Source organism: Nyctibius grandis, chromosome 7, assembly GCF_013368605.1.
Source record: "Nyctibius grandis isolate bNycGra1 chromosome 7, bNycGra1.pri, whole genome shotgun sequence".
Lineage (NCBI taxonomy): Eukaryota > Metazoa > Chordata > Aves > Nyctibiiformes > Nyctibiidae > Nyctibius > Nyctibius grandis.
Genome location: NC_090664.1, coordinates 32,175,697 through 32,191,706, shown reverse-complemented (window position 1 = coordinate 32,191,706; position 16,010 = coordinate 32,175,697). Strand labels below are relative to the sequence as shown.

Below are 16,010 nucleotides of genomic sequence, written 5' to 3'. Positions count from 1 at the left end.
TGAAAGAATTGTGCCTTAATGATGAGATTCTGGGCAGAGTAATAGGGAGACAATTTTCCCTATAAATAAATATTCTTGAACTACCAGTATTGTTAAACAAAAACTATTTTGCAATGCCTTCAGGACTTGTGTGAGGCAGCCTAAAGAACCAGTCTGTTTCTCTGAGGGTGTTGTGATTTTGGTATGCAATGACTATTTTACCTTAATTTGGTTTATGCACTTGCTAACGGGATGGTAATATTTTGGGGTACTCTTTGGGGATGGTAATATTTTGGGCTATCCTTTGGAGTTCATCAAGATTTGAATACTTTGAAGTGACTCTTTTTTCTGTTCATCTGTTTGATTTGCCTTGCAATGTGCAAAATCTTTTAAGAAATCATCAACCTCATTAAAAGGGGAAAAGTAAAGAACTCCAAGACAGTTACATCTTGTGAAAGCTGATAGTTCAAAATCTAGTGTTAAGGAAAAATACCAAAAGCAAAAATTGCTGAAAGTTTTCAATTGCCACCTACTGGTTCTTTCTTTCCTGTTTGCTGTGGGCTACCTGGCACTGCTACTACTGTTGGATGGTCACGTCATATGGCCGATATCAGGGGATGTGGAGATGACACAGCCTGGTGGGCAGGTCCACGTTCACTCCCTGCTGCAGCGCACAGGAAGAAATGCCATTCCCAGGTCTGCGTCAGACTCCCTCTACGTCATCGCTGTCAGAGGCTGATGTGGTTTGAATACGATGTGTCCTTTCACCTGGTCTTGCCCTCTCCCACAGTGGCTTGGATTTACACACTCCCCCCGCCTTCTCCCCACTTTGTTCACAAGCAGAATGTTAAATGATGTGTTTGCAATGGCTGGTGCTGAGCTATGCCGATGTCTCTCCAGATTTTAATGCAACTAGTTCAGAGTCCTCTACATATCTTCCATTTAACTGTTCATTGTTGGAATCATGATGGTACAGGTAAACGGGGACCTCTGTGATTGACGTTGCAGTGTAGGAGGTAGACCGCGTGGAACAGTGCTCTCGGCGTCTTTGGCCCCACTGGGTTTTGTACTGTGTCCATTGCCTCTTCAAAGCTCCTTGTACCTGTTAAAGAAACACATAGTTAGGGTGAGGCATAATCTAAACCCCTATAATTGTAGCGATTTTTTAATTTGCTACAGGAAATTGAAAAAAAAAATAAAGAGAAAAAAGAAAAATCCCGTTTGCTTGGCAAGGTTTTGGTAGCGGTGGGGCTACAGGGGTGGCTTCAGTGAGAAGCTGCTAGAAGCTTCCCTATGTCCAACAGAGCCAATGCCAGCTGGCTCCAAGACAGACCCGCCAGTGGCCAAGGCTGAGCCCATCAGCAACGGTGGTAGCGCCTCTGTGATAACATATCTAAGAAGGGCAAAATGTTGCTGCACAACAGCAATTGCAGCCAGAGAGAGGAGTGAGAATATGTGAGAGAAACAACTCTGCAGACACCAAGGTCAGTGAAGAAGGAGGGGGAGGAGGTGCTCCAGGTGCCAGAGCAGAAATTCCCCTGCAGCCCGTGGTGAAGATCATGGTGAGGCAGGCTGTCCCCTGCAGCCCATGGAGGTTAACGGTGGAGCAGATATCCACCTGCAGCCTGTGGAGGACCCCACACTGGAGCAGGTGGATGCACCCAAAGGAGGCTGTGACCCCGTGGGAAGCACATGCTGGAGCAGGCTCCTGGCAGGACCTGGGGACCCGTGGAGAGGAGTCCATGCTGGAGCATGTTTGCTGGCAGGACTTGTGACTCCATGGGGTACCCATGCTGGAGCAGTCTGACCCTGAAGGACTGCACCCTGTGGAAGGGACCCACGCTGGAGCAGTTCGTGAAGAACTGCAGCCCATGGGAAGGACTCACATTGGAGAAGTTCATGGAGAACTGTCCCCGTGGGAGGGACCCCACGTTGGAGCAGGGGAAGAGTGTGAGAAGTCCTGCCCCTGAGGAGGAAGAAACGGCAAAGACAACGTGTGATGAACTGACCGCAACCCCCATTCCCCATCCCCCTGCGCTGCTGACGGGGAGGAGGTAGAGAAATCAGGAGTGAAGTTGAGCCTGGGAAGAAGGGAGGGGTGGGAGGAAGGTGTTTTAAGATTTACTTTTTATTTCTCATTATCCTTCTCTGATTTGATTGGTAATAAATTAAACTAATTTTCTCAAGTTGAGTCTCTTTTGCCTGTGACCGTAATTGGTGAGGGATCTCCCTGTCCTTATCTTGACCCACGAGCCTTTCGTTACATTTTGTCTCCCCTGTCTGGCTGAGGAGGGTAGTGGTAGAGTGGCTTTGGTGGGCATCTGGCATCTAGACAGGGTCAACCAACCACAAAGCTCCAGGTCTAATTCCATCAGGTTCAGTCTGCCTCTCTCCTCCCCTTTACTCCCAGCTCCAGAAGTAGAAGCAGTTACTCATCTCTTGGCCCTAACTCCTTCCCTGCCTACCCTATGGCAGCAATTAGAGTTTCTGCAGCTGTCGCTGCTTATGAGGAGCGGGTATGGGTTAGCTGTTCCCATAAGAGGTAAATGTGGAACAGATTGCTGCATGGGAACACAGTAGGATGCTGTGGTAGACGAGGAAGGAGGGATGGGTATTAAAATCCATCTGATGTTGCAGCTGGATCCTTACCCCTGGAACGGCTAATGCATTGTGATCCCTGAAGAACCTTAACCTTGAGTAAAACTGGCCATGAATGGCAAAGTGTAAGTACACTTCAAGAGCTTGCCAGTGTTAATTTTGTAGAGGGAAAGAGTTGGAGGATTAGTACAGATAAACAGAGATTTTGTTCTGCTAATTTAAGAACAGGTTCTGTGCTGGCAAAAAAATAGTATTGGTCATAGCCCTTTGCATAGCCGAGAATTTCAAACTTTGGACATCCATCTTCTAGGAATAAAATATTTTTTTCAACATTTACATTAAGAGTGATGTTATATGTGGTGCTCGAATACGATTAAGCTATTGAGTCCTGCCAGGGAATAAGTAGCCCTTCTCCAGCTGTCCATTGAGCTGTGCCAGCACTTGCTAGATCCTTCCCAAAGGAAGCGTTGAGACATGAGCAGGGAGTGGGCAAACCCTGGCTCTGTTCGTTCAGATCAGCGATTCCAGACAGCAAAATGTGAGAATAGAAGCAGTTTGCCATAATAATCTGCTATAATGACCACCCCTCCAGAGGAAGGCAGGCGCAGGTGAGGCACTGTGATGACAAGAGTGTTCCAGAGCTTCTGTGCTCCTGCTGAGGTGGATGTTGTATGTCATTTTGCTCAGGGAATAGTCTGAAGTCACTCTCTAGGCTCTGTGCAGAACAATATCTTTATGTAGATGAATCTAAATGACTAACGTTTCCCAAGTCTCCACAGCTCTAATCACTCTATTAATATGTATATAGTAGAATGTTATCTACTCACCACCCACAGCTGCCTGCAAGAAAGCTGTTTCATGTCACTTAAGGACAAAGCTTCATAAGGAATTGCTACGAATCCGAGTTGCTTACTGAGTGTACAGCAGGACTACAGAGCATGCCAAGAATGGATATTTCAATTGCTTTGGCTTTTTATTTTTAATCCAAGACACAAGCCAAGGTATGAGGATTGATGCTACAAATCCTTAATCATGCAAGTAGTTGCACTGACTTCGGTATGACTACTTTCTTGAGTAAACAAATGCTTGCTGGACTAGTCCTTTAACTGAAAATTATATCCATGCCCAGTTTCCAACAGTAGCTCTTTTTTTGCTGTTGTTTAGCTCAAAACAATGTAGTTAAGAGTTCTTTTCACCTGGGGAAATATATTCCTATTCACCTTCTCCTAACACATAAAGAAAAGAAAACAAATAGCTGAGTGTAGGTTAATTAGATATCAAGCACGGAAAAGGCATATGGTTACAACTGTACTTTAATTACTGGCGCTGTGAGCAAAGCTTACTACGCCAATATTGAGATTTAAAGTGCATGCAGGGATGTTTCATGTCACAACATCACCAAAGTTTCTTAGTGAGAAAGAATTACTGAGTGAAAGAGTAACGCAGTTGTAGCACATGATATGGAAATACTACATGAGGTAAACCCTGTGAAGATTCTAGTCTCCTTAAAATTGCCTTTTGATGTTACAGTGCTCCGTACCAATACTTCAGCTTAGTCACACTAGAAACTATGGGGAGGGACTGGAAGAAGAAATCTTCAGAAGCATTAAGTCAGTGACTTTCCCCAACATCATGCTGGGGCAGTGGCTCCTGTAACCTATGGCTGGACACAATGAGGATAACACAGAAATCTTGGCTGTGCACAGCAGCTCTGCCCACCCGCAGCCATCTCTCCAATGCTGCCACCATGGTTGTTAGTAGCTCTTCTAGCCACTGTGCACCTCTGGCCATTGCCTCTGCCGTTAAGTGTTGAGCGTGTTCACATTTCACAGCAGTTCACACGTTCAGACTAATCTCAGAGTCTTTAGTGAAAGTGGCAAGAACATCTCTTACAGGCTTCCTGTTGCTCTCCTAGCCCCCCTTCCCCTGCCCCCTGCATAGACCCCAAGGCTTTGATCACTCTTGCATGGGGAGAAGAGCTGCTGTGAAGGTGATGAGCTCCTGCTGAGCCACAAACGGATAATGGATAGTATAAGCTGCTGCACTTGAGTAAAACAACATGTTAATCTAGATATCTGCCATGATTCCAAGGATCTCAGATGACCATAATTCAGTGCCAACTAAAATTGTTCATGCATGGATTTTAAATGTGTGAGCAGCATTACTGAAAATCACATGCACAGCCACAATGTATGAATGACCAAGGAGGCTCCTGGGGACTGGGAGGGGCAGGGTGATGCCTGCCATGCTTTCCGCTGTGATAGCAGATGGAAGAAAGTAAAGCCTAAAGAAATGAAGAGCCTGAGTTTATTTACTCTGCTCTTCAGGACTTAAAAGGTTTTTCTGTTCTCTATTAGCCATTCATGCCTCTTTTGCACACAAGATATATGACTGGTTTTTTTTCCAAACAGACTTTCCATTTTGTTGGCCAGCCTTGCAGTCTAGAAGGAATCTCAGGCCTGGAAATATGTTCTGGTGAGCAGACTATTGCAGAGACCTTGTATCATCTGTACAACACTGTTGCTGTTGGACAAACTACAGCACTGCTGGACACTGAGATTTTATACGAAAATTCACAAGAAGATCTGTCATTTTAAAAGTCCAAAACAAATCCATCGTTTATGTGTTCTTCCACATGAATGCAGGCATTGGTACAGCTTCTTATTACTATTTTTACATTTCTTTCTATAGATGGGCTCATGGTACTAAAGTGAGGTTGGTGAGGTAGTAGGCAATGAATGCAACATAAAACACTGTCAGGTGGTACTGAGTTTAGCATTGTTTGGCCTGGCTAAACTTCATGTATTCCATCCTTGAAGTTAAACATTCCAGTAGGAAAAAATAAATCCCAGAGTATCCAGGCTCCTGTGGTACTAAAATTAATCTTCTTGTCCCACACTGAATTTTCTCAGGAGAAATAACTTTGAGCTCTAAAGCAGCAGATGTATAGAGCAGTTTGGAAACAATATCCTTCCATGACTGAAGACCAGACTGTGGCTTTGGTCTATGTCATACTGCGCACAGCAAGACTGGGGGAAATTATCTCAGCTTAGTTCTCTTGGGCAGCCAAACTCAGACCAGCACTCCCTTCGTAAGGACCTAATGCCATCTTGGCATTAGTCTGTTGCTGCTCCTCTATAGGTTTTGTGCCTTATATACCTACAACTTGTATAACTGCAGGAATAAATGGGACTTGGAAGAAAGTCATCCTCTCTTCTGGCACAGCCCAGCACAGCTACTCTAGTACATGTTTATGGATAATGCGCTGATGCAAGTAGCACCAAACTGTCTTGAGTCTGTATTAGAGAGGTGCCATCTTTGATTCTCTGCCCACCTTAATGGGAAAGTCTAAAAAAAGCTTCCCTTATTGTCCAGTAAATAAAATTTCCTATAAGAAAAGAATGAGAGGTTTTCTCAGAATCCCTACCATTGACCATGTTAGACAGTCTGCAAGTCTGCAGCAGATACAACAATTTTGAAAATGGGTGTAATGGTGAAAAGTAGCCAAGCAGCAACAAAAATCACTCTCAACATGTCTGGGAAACCTGAATCCCCACGGCTGTTTATTCTTACTGCTTGACACTGATCAACGTTTCTGATCAGCCACTCCACCAAGGAGTCATTAATCCTTCATGCAGTTTGGAGCTACCCAGAGGTAGTTAAGCCATGTGATTACTTAGGGGAGCAATAGAGTACAAAACTGGAAGCCACCTTTCAATATCAGATTCATTTTTATCTCATTTTTGGCATCATCCTTTCCAGCTGTGTCCCCTTAGTGATGACTCACTGACAACTCAAGTATCAAAAGTGGATATCCAGATAAGAGCCTTTCACAAGGAAGAGGTCTTTTTACTGTGGGCTGTCAGATGTGTCAAAATGGCTTTCAAAGGTGACTAGGGGTTTGGTGACTATTGCTGTTATTCAGGATTTGGATCTAGACTGTGCATCTTCAGTCCATGTAAGGAATGAATGGCTGCTATTGCCGCTTCCTAACAGCAGCTCAGTCAATGCAGAAGTCCACGAAGTGCAGCGGGTCTCTGAGGTTGGGCATCCGAATGCCATATATGAACATGGTGCATTTTCTTAACCCAAATATATTTCTGAATTCTAAATTAAATGTAATACAATACTTAATGAACAAAAAAGAGCCGTGTAGTTATTTTAGACTAATTTTCACTCTTGGAATGTGGCTTTTAGCTTTCTACCTTGCACACTATAGGTTAGTTCATATGACAGGTAAACTCATTCACACCCTGCAATCTAATTTTGAATTAAATGATATATATGGTCTGCCATGATGTTGGCAAGCAGATGTTCCAGATATATTAATTATGCATAACTTGAAAATTACATTCCTGGAGTTGTAAAGGTGGATATGCTTCTCTGACATTGGCATTGCCAAAAGTACATTGGAATTACAGCTATCTGATGAAACATATCTAAGAAACAAACAGCCTTTAAGATACTTTATGTTTTCAGTGCATTTTCTTGCAGCCTTCCCTCATTTTTAGCATTGCTACAGCTTTTAATCTAGGCACAAATCCATATCTTTTCATTAGAGTTGCAGAATTACAGAGTAATCAAACTAAAGCTATAAAACATTAATCAAATTTGTTTTGCAAAATTTGATCTGAAAAGCTCTAAGGTGACACTGGGGAGAATGAAGAAGGAAGAAGGCAATGCTCAAGACCAGGATTTTGCGGTAACACATGGTTTGGAGGCAAGAAAGGACACACTGGAGCACTACCTGTACATAGCTATGCAGCCATTGCTATGGGGTTTCAAAAACTGACTGGCTGGTCTCTTCTTTCTCCATGCCGGGTCCTCCCTACCAGGGAGGATCAGAAGTCTTTCTGTGTTTCCAGGGCATGGAAATTGGACTGTGCCAGAAAGTGATGACAGTAAGGGAGAAGAAGAAAGGCGGTAGTAGCCTGCACATGGTGGGGACAGAAACGTGATAGGAGAGTTGTACACCTCTCCAACTTTGTTTAATTGGACCCATGAAAGCATGAAATTCTGTAGCGTGATCTTTACAGCTATCGTTTCATATTAGGTTCTGGTGTCATTAACTGCTCGCATTTTGCCATTCTCTTTTATTCTCCTGAGAAGCCATGCTACAGAATTACGGCAGGAGGCCTCTAATCTTTTCTACTGTTGTGTGTTCTGCTCTCTACATTTATGCAGCAAGCCAGCCCGAAGCAAATGTATAGTGATGTTGACAAGTGGTAGCAGAATACTCTCTGCCATTGCAAAAGTTAGCAAACCAGCCAGTAGCACCTTATCAATAAGATAAGTTGCTTCCAGTTGCTATGAAAGCAGCAGCATAGTCACTTCATTACTGGGAATTTGCTACTTTCTAATAATTTACAGGGATAAACAGTAGCATGACTATCTCTTTAGGGTGACATACTGAGTGTTAGCATCACAAAACTTGCTCTGTATGGAATTCATCTGCTCTGAATTCAAAATGAACTTTTTAGAAGACTTTCTAGCTTTTCTAAGATATGTGGTGGTTTATTTCACTACAGTTGAATGCTCCTGATATATTAAAAAAGCATTTTTCTGCTAACCATGTTTGGAAAATGGCTTACTGTAGCAATTTAAATGGTTCTTGATATATTTTAACCAGCTATTTTTTTGTAAAAAAAAAAAATGCAGTGAAGTGGATCTAAAACCAGCTGTAGGTATATAAAATATTGATCCAGCTCTAAGAGAATAGGAGATGCTTTTGCCTCAAGGGTTTTTGTTCTCAATTCCTACATGAGAAACACTGACTTTAAAAAAGAACAGCACTAGTCCTCAAAGGAGTGAAAGTAACCGCACTCCTCTAGGTTCCTCTGCTCTGACAGTGCTACTGGGCACAGCATCTGCCACAGCTCTGGGGCTGAACGCAGCACTCGGCTCTCCAGGACAGACCCCCCAAAGAATCCCAGTGCTTCTTATGGGGCTTTGTGGTCCATCCCGCTATTCTGGGGCAGGAAGGGAAGTACAGCATTTTTCTCCTTTTCTTATCCTCTGTCTCAGAATTGCAGATGGTAGGGGGAGAGCCTCATGCCTGTACCTCATTTGGTGCCATCTGCTTTATAACGGTAACACTCCTGATTCATCTGCTCAGAGATATTAAAGTCACATTCTGCACAGAGCTTTCAAAAATGCACACTGCTGCTTGTGTATCGACAGTAAAAAGCGACTTTGTGTGGTTTCAAAGTTTGTAGCATGGCATGCTTCATTTCTGCATTAATGAACAATGAACTGACTATTTTTCAAGTTCTGTGCATTTCCTGTATTTCACATGCTTACCTCACCATTGAAGAAGCAGAATATAGTTGCCACAAGTAAGCCCTAAGAGAAAGGAAAAGAAAAGAGTTTAGAGATCAGAATATATAATTTTTTGGCATTGTTTGGAAATTTGGACTTGATGCATACAAGATAAAAACATTAGTCCACTTCCTCTGCATCACAGATACCTCACCTAACCTCCCCCTCTTCCACAGTTATGTTGTTACACTGACTTTTGTCTTTTCAACATGTTTTACTATTTTCTTCTATATTACTAGCATTTATAGATTATCTATTTTGGCTATGAAGTTATTTTCGTACAAGAGGCCTAGAGAAGGAAAATTAAATGGTATGTAAGGTAGATAGATATTTTGCTTACAGTGGAGTACCACACTGCCACTGACTTTGCTGAAGAGATGGCAGAGGAATTGTGTCCTACGTGCTGCCACCGATTTGCCAGAGTGCAGTTACCCAGTTAAAAGTGTCGGCCAAGGAGAATCCAGCTGCCCCAGTGTCCTGGTTTGGCCCAAACCAGGCCAATTAGTCTTAGAGAAACCAAGGTCACTGCTAAATTCCTCACTGCTTACGAGTGAAGAGCCAAAGAGGGGGGTCACACCTGCAGGGAGGAGCAGACAGGGCAGGTGACCCAAGATTGACCAATAAGGTATTCCATCCCATACATGTTATTCTCACTTTCCTATTTATCACTAACCCACCACCTCCTGGAGGTGGGGCCCAGGAGGGAGGGGCCCTCCTGTCTCCCACTGATTGGTACCAGCTTTGCCAATTCTCCAGTTAAAAGCCTGCAGGTGTGATGGCAGGGGAGCTACTGCATTTTCCCCTCTGCCCATGCTGGGGGGAGCAACTCTGCCTGAGGAGGATTTCCAAGCTCTCGATCTTGGTTTTGTATATATTTGATTATTTCTATTATTCTTATTATACTCTTTTTCATTACTATAGTTTATTAAAACTGTTTTAACTTTCCAACCCGTAAGTCTCTCTCCCTTTTCCCTTTCCCTTAGGGTGGTGGGGGGGGAGGCTTAACAGAGAGCATCTGCCACCAGGTTAATAGCTGGCCCAGCTTTAAACCGTGACAGATTTATTGGTGCCCATCATGGGGCTCGAGAAAAGCTCCAACAGGTTGCTCTGATAAGTTGAATCCTGGCTCTGGTGGGAGGAGACCCGGAGAGCTCAGCTGAGAGAGTATCAGATTTCTTCCTTTGAGATTTATGAGGGGTTGGAAATTAAAACAGATAGTGAAGATGGTGATGTCATTTTTGAATGCTGTGTTATCTTGTCTTTTTATAGAGTTTCTTTCACAATTGAGTATTGCAATGATGCCTTACCTGCTGTGGGCACTGTGTTATTGCTTGCTTCTTACGAATGTTTACATGCACTTTAGCAGTGGATGCTGGTCAAAATGTATTGTTTTGGTATGGGGTTTGATACTGATTTATGCTGTGATAAACTGGGCAGTTGATATTCCGATCTCTTATCTCTATGACACAATGATGGGCAGCTTTAATCACGAATCAGTAGCAGTGACTTCATCTGCACGCTCCAGGCGTCCTTTAGCTAATTCTGTTAATGATTACACTTCCAGTTTTACTTCCGGAAATAGTACCTTCTCCTTTTCTGCCAAGATGATTCCACTAGATTTTGTGAAATTAGGATGGTGCTGTCTAGGTGGCATGTTTTTATTTTTGGTTGTCCTGAATGTGTTTCTGATGTGGGATAAGATTAAATATCTGTGCAGGGACAGTTGTAGGTGTTATGCAGCCACCTCAGATCCTACAGCGTGTGCTGCCACTACAGCCACTCAATCCACTGAAACATTGGCAGCCTGCACCACAGCTGCTACACCCCCCAAGATGGCCACTGCAGCTACTCGGACTCTAACAAGTCTCAGCACTCCCACGACAGCCACTGCATCTACTCAGACTCCAGCATCTATCGAATCTGTACCGATTGCTCCTGTAACCAGGAACAAATACCAAAAGAAATCAGCTTGTGAAGAGAAGGATGATGACTCAGAGCCTTCTAAGGCAGAGCCATCATGTGACCCAGGTGAGGGCCCTTCTCAGGCAGAGTTAGGGCCTGACACAGAGGGGGGTTTCCTCGATCGTCCTTTTAAAGCAGACCCATCACAGAAGAAAGGTCCTTCTAAAGCAGAACTATCACAAGAGGAGGACTCGGATGTAGAGATAACCTACCACTCCTTATCCCTGAAGGACCTGAGAAATATAAGGAAAGACTTCAGCCGTTATGACGGTGAGCCTATTATTACCTGGTTGCTCCGATGCTGGGATAATGGGGCAGACAGCATGCAATTAGATGGCAGAGAAGCCAGACAGTTGGGATCCCTGTCCAGAGATGGTGGTATTGATAAGGCGCTCGCAAGAAAGTCAAACACTATCAGTCTCTGGAGGCGACCCTTGTCAGCTGTAAAGAGCAGGTATCCCTATAAAGATGATGTTATGAGCCACCTAAGCAAATGGACCACTATAGAAAAAGGTATTAACTACCTTAGAGAACTAGCTGTGCAAGAGATCATTTATAGACACCCACGGGAAGTTGTAGATCCTGTAGATCCTGATGAAGTGGAATGCAACCGATCCATGTTCCGGAAGGTTGTGAAGAATGCTCCGCCGACATATACCCATACATTGTCAATATTAGTCTGGGGAGAAGATGATATGGCACGTTCTACTGTGGGTAAAATGGCTAACTGTATGCGACAGTATGAAGATAGTATTTCTTCCCCACTGCAGGCACGCATCTCGGCTGTGGAAAAACTGACTAAGGAAAACAAGGACTCATTTAAACAACTGTCAGACAAACTGTCCAGGATCAAGAATAAACTTGACTCTCTACCTACACAGGCCCGCGTTGCAGCTGTTAGGAGAAAACGCTCTCCTACAGGACCAGCTCAAAGGAAACGGAACACATCACGAGGTATCCTGTGGTTTGCCCTGCGTGGTTATGCGGAGGACATGAGCAGATGGCATGGACAACCTGCCAGTACCCTACAGGCACGAGTACGTGAGTTGCAAGCTAAAAGAAATACCAGAGAGAATTTTTCTAGAAGGATGGCTGCTCCAGTTACCAGTGAGCAGGACCCCAGTCAGGGTAGATGGGCCTCAAATCCCTTTTTCCCAAGTGTGAATAGGAGAAATGAAGGTCCAGTCCCTGTGAGCAGCATGAATCCATTTCTTAATTAGGGGGGCCCTGCCTCCAGCCAGGTGGAGGAGAGGGACAACCGAGTTGATTGGACTGTGTGGATTCGATGGCCTGGCACATCGAAACAACCAACAAGCGGATCAAGCTGCTAAAGTGTTCCAAATAGATTTGGACTGGGAACATAAAGGTGAACTATTTTTAGCTCAGTGGGCTCATGACACTCCAGGTCATCAAGGGAGAGATGCAACATACAGATGGGCTCGTGACCGAGGGGTGGACTTAACCATGGACTCTATTGCACAGGTTATCCATGATTGTGAAACATGCGCCGCAATTAAGCAAGCCAAACAGTTAAAACCTTTGTGGTATGGGGGGTGGTGGTTGAAATATAAATATGGGGAGGCCTGGCAAATTGACTATATCACACTCCCTCAAACCCGCCAGGGTAAATGTTATGTGCTTACCATGGTAGAGGCGACCACCGGATGGTTGGAAACATACTCTGTGCCCCATGCCACTGCCTGGAACACTATCCTGGGCCTGGAAAAGCAAATCTTGTGGCGACACGGCACACCAGAGAGAATTGAGTCGGACAATGGGACTCATTTCAAAAACAGTCTCATAGACAACAGGGCCAAAAAGCATGGCATCGAATGGGTATATCACATCCCCTATCATGCACCAGCCTCTGGGAAAATTGAACGGTATAATGGGCTGTTAAAAACTACCCTGAAAGCAATGGGGGGTGGAACCTTTAAAAACTGGGATAAGCATCTGGCACAAGCTACCTGGTTAGTTAACACCAGGGGATCTATCAATCGAGCTGGCCCTGCTCAATCAGACCTTCTACATACAGTAGAAGGAGATAAAGTCCCTGTGGTGCATGAAAGGAATCTGTTGGGAAAAACTGTCTGGGTTCTTCCTGCAATGGGCAAAGGTAAACCCATTCGTGGGATTGCTTTTGCTCAGGGACCTGGATGTACTTGGTGGGTGATGTTGCAAGATGGTGAAGTCCAATGTGTCCCTGAAGGTGATCTGATTCTGGGTGAGACTACTTAATTCTGAACTGTATGTTGTTGCTGCATAAGTGTCTTTCAGGTTAAGACAGTGGTGATGAGACCGGAGCTAGCTGCAAGTGGCATCCAGTAACCTCCTTGAGACTGACATCTTGAACCTGCAACCCGTGGGCATGAACTGTGACAAAACTCATACCATGTCTCCTGCCCTGAGAGACTGATAGCCGGATGGAAACCCACAATCCTGAACTAAATGAACTTGATGAACTTTTTGCATAAAGATGAATCATAAACTACTGATATGTGTATATATATTTGAAAATGAAAAGGTAGTGGTGATCTGAGTATGATGTGAATGGTATGGAATAAGGGGTGGAATGTCCTGGTTTGGCCCAAACCAGGCCAATTAGTCTTAGAGAAACCAAGGTCACTGCTAAATTCCTCACTGCTTATGAGTGAGGAGCCGAAAGGGGGGGGGGGTCGCACCTGCAGGGAGGAGCAGACAGGGCAGGTGACCCAAGATTGACCAACGAGGTATTCCATCCCATACATGTCATTCTCACTTTCCTATTTATCACTAACCCACTGCCTCCTGGGGGTGGGGCCTAGGAGGGAGGGGCCCTCCTGTCTCCCACTGATTGGTACCAGCTTTGCCAATTCTCCAGTTAAAAGCCTGCAGGTGTGATGGCAGGGGAGCTACTGCATTTCCCCCTCTGCCTGTGCTGGGGGAGCAACTTTGCCTGAGGAGGATTTCCAAGCTCTCGATCTTGGTTTTGTATGTATTTGTATGTATTTGTATGTATTTGTATGTATTTGTATGTATTTGTATGTATTTGTATGTATTTGTATGTATTTGTATGTATTTGTATGTATTTGATTATTCTTATTATACTCTTTTTCATTACTATAGTTTATTAAAACTGTTTTAACTTTCCAACCCGTAAGTCTCTCTCCCTTTTCCCTTTCCCTTAGGGTGGTGGGGGGGGAGGCTTAACAGAGAGCATCTGCCACCAGGTTAATAGCCGGCCCAGCTTTAAACCATGACACCCAGGAAGGCTTTAAATTGAACTGTATGTCAGGATAAGTGAACTTGTATGTGGGGCATCACGATGGATGGAGAAGATGTGAAAAGAGGTATAAATGGTCAGAAAAAGGGAAAAAAATGCCACATAACAGGTGAGTTAGAAGGTAGAGGGGGTAGGAAAAAAAGAAGAGACATTGCAGATCATAGCTTGGTCCTAAATGGCTTAAAATTAATGTAATTATTGCCATAATTGTTCAGATAATATTTCACTACTGCTACAAGATTAAACAGGGTCAAGGCAGGTACACGAGGTGAGAAAGTGTGAAATTAGTAAGAGGGAAAATTCTTGCACACAGAGCCTGCCATTCAGTCATGTAGTTACACTGGTCCTGTTCTAAACTGTACTTGCTCTTTTAAAAACAGAATTACATCGCATCACTGGGAGCCAAATGCCTTCATTTTAAATTACTTAAAGCAGTTATTATAAACTAAAAGTATGACAATTTGTGAAATTGAGGGGAAAACTGCAATATAATAGCTTGTGTTCCCAAGGGTTGCTTTGAAGAGCTGTACAGCTGTATCTTTTTTATAAATCCTCATTTAACTGATTATCAGTTAAATTGTAGCTAATACCTTGTAAAACATCTTGGACTCTCAAGTATATATTCTGTTACACAAACATAGGGTAAGCAGTAACTGTTTTAACAAAATGCTTATGTATTAGGGACACACAGGCTGGTTTGAAAAGGTGCTGACCACCTGAATTGTGGCAATTATTTTACTCCAATAATTTTTCTCTAATGCACAATGTGTAATTTGACATAACTTCAAATATGAACACAGAAAAGCATGTGCAAAGAGGCGGAAGGGTAGACAAAGTGAGAAAAATAAAGTTTCTTTTCGTGTTTTGGAAAAACAGTGAGTAGTCTCAAAAACCTCAAATCCCACTATACAATATGGAACGCACAGCAGTTTGTCCATAAGCTCTGGTTTGAGAAACACCACAAAGTCAACCAAAACCTTATGCCTCTAAAGCAGGACCTTGTCAGACCACAGATTCCTAAATTGAAAATTTATGCAAGGGGATCAAGTGCGTCACTTCCTGGTGCCCTATATTGATCGTTCTCCTGTGCTCTGTGTTTTACATTAATTTGCACAGCCTTGCAAAACATCTGCTGTTGAACTGCACGGTACATGGTTGCAGCAGGGGTCTCATTTTTTTGCTTAAGTGTGTTTTTACTAACAGCAGTCAGCCACGATGGCAATTGAGATGGATCTTGATCTCCTCTGGAAGTAGAGATGCTCAATGGACAGTCCATGTGAGGCACGGCAGATACGAAAGACAGCAGAAGGAGAGAAAGAAGAAGAGAAATTTTTCTAAGTCTGTTCTTCAGCAAGAGTGTTTAGGGGGAATCTGAGAACTGCAGTTCACCTAAAGGCAGAAATTGAATGTGAACTACTGAAGTGAAGCCATTTTCCATTTCAGTTCCTGTATGGTATTTGAATTCCTCTGTTCCATCCTGTAATTGCTCTACTTTTCTTCTGTTGGAGAGTGTAGTTTCCTTAACTAGTGTTTTTTTCCAGACAACTTCTGACAGAAAAGTTAAAGAGCAAGCTGTGGTGATGCCTCACATCCCTACAGTTGCTCTTCTGGTCTGGAGTGAGCTGAGAGCAGAACTGGCTCCTTGTTATTTTGAGACCATGGATGTTGTACACCTTCTGGTTGAAGAAATTATTTTCCCTAGTTTGTCCCATATCTGTCTCATTGCTCTTCTTCCAGCAGCAATGGCTCTCTGGGCTCTGCTATTTCTATCTCAATGTCTCTACCTCTCTGCATCTCTATCTATTTCTTCCATTTTATACATAAAGTTTTGCCCATAGTTCAGAGTACTATTGTTATCTTCAGCTGTAAAGCCACAGAGATACCAGTAGCT

The 16,010-nt window shown here is 43.6% G+C and overlaps 1 protein-coding gene across 1 annotated transcript in view; it reads right to left on the bottom strand.

Annotated features, from left to right (window-relative positions):
- Positions 1–859: 859 nt before the first annotated feature.
- CALCR (calcitonin receptor) overlaps positions 860–16,010 on the bottom strand; it is a 79,980-nt gene continuing 64,829 nt past the window's right edge. Inside the window, exons 11-12 of the mRNA XM_068405399.1 lie at positions 8,878–8,919; positions 860–1,081 (exon numbers count right to left, since the gene is read on the bottom strand). Coding sequence (XP_068261500.1) covers positions 860–1,081; positions 8,878–8,919 — 264 coding nt within the window. The remainder of the gene's footprint in view (positions 1,082–8,877; positions 8,920–16,010) is intronic.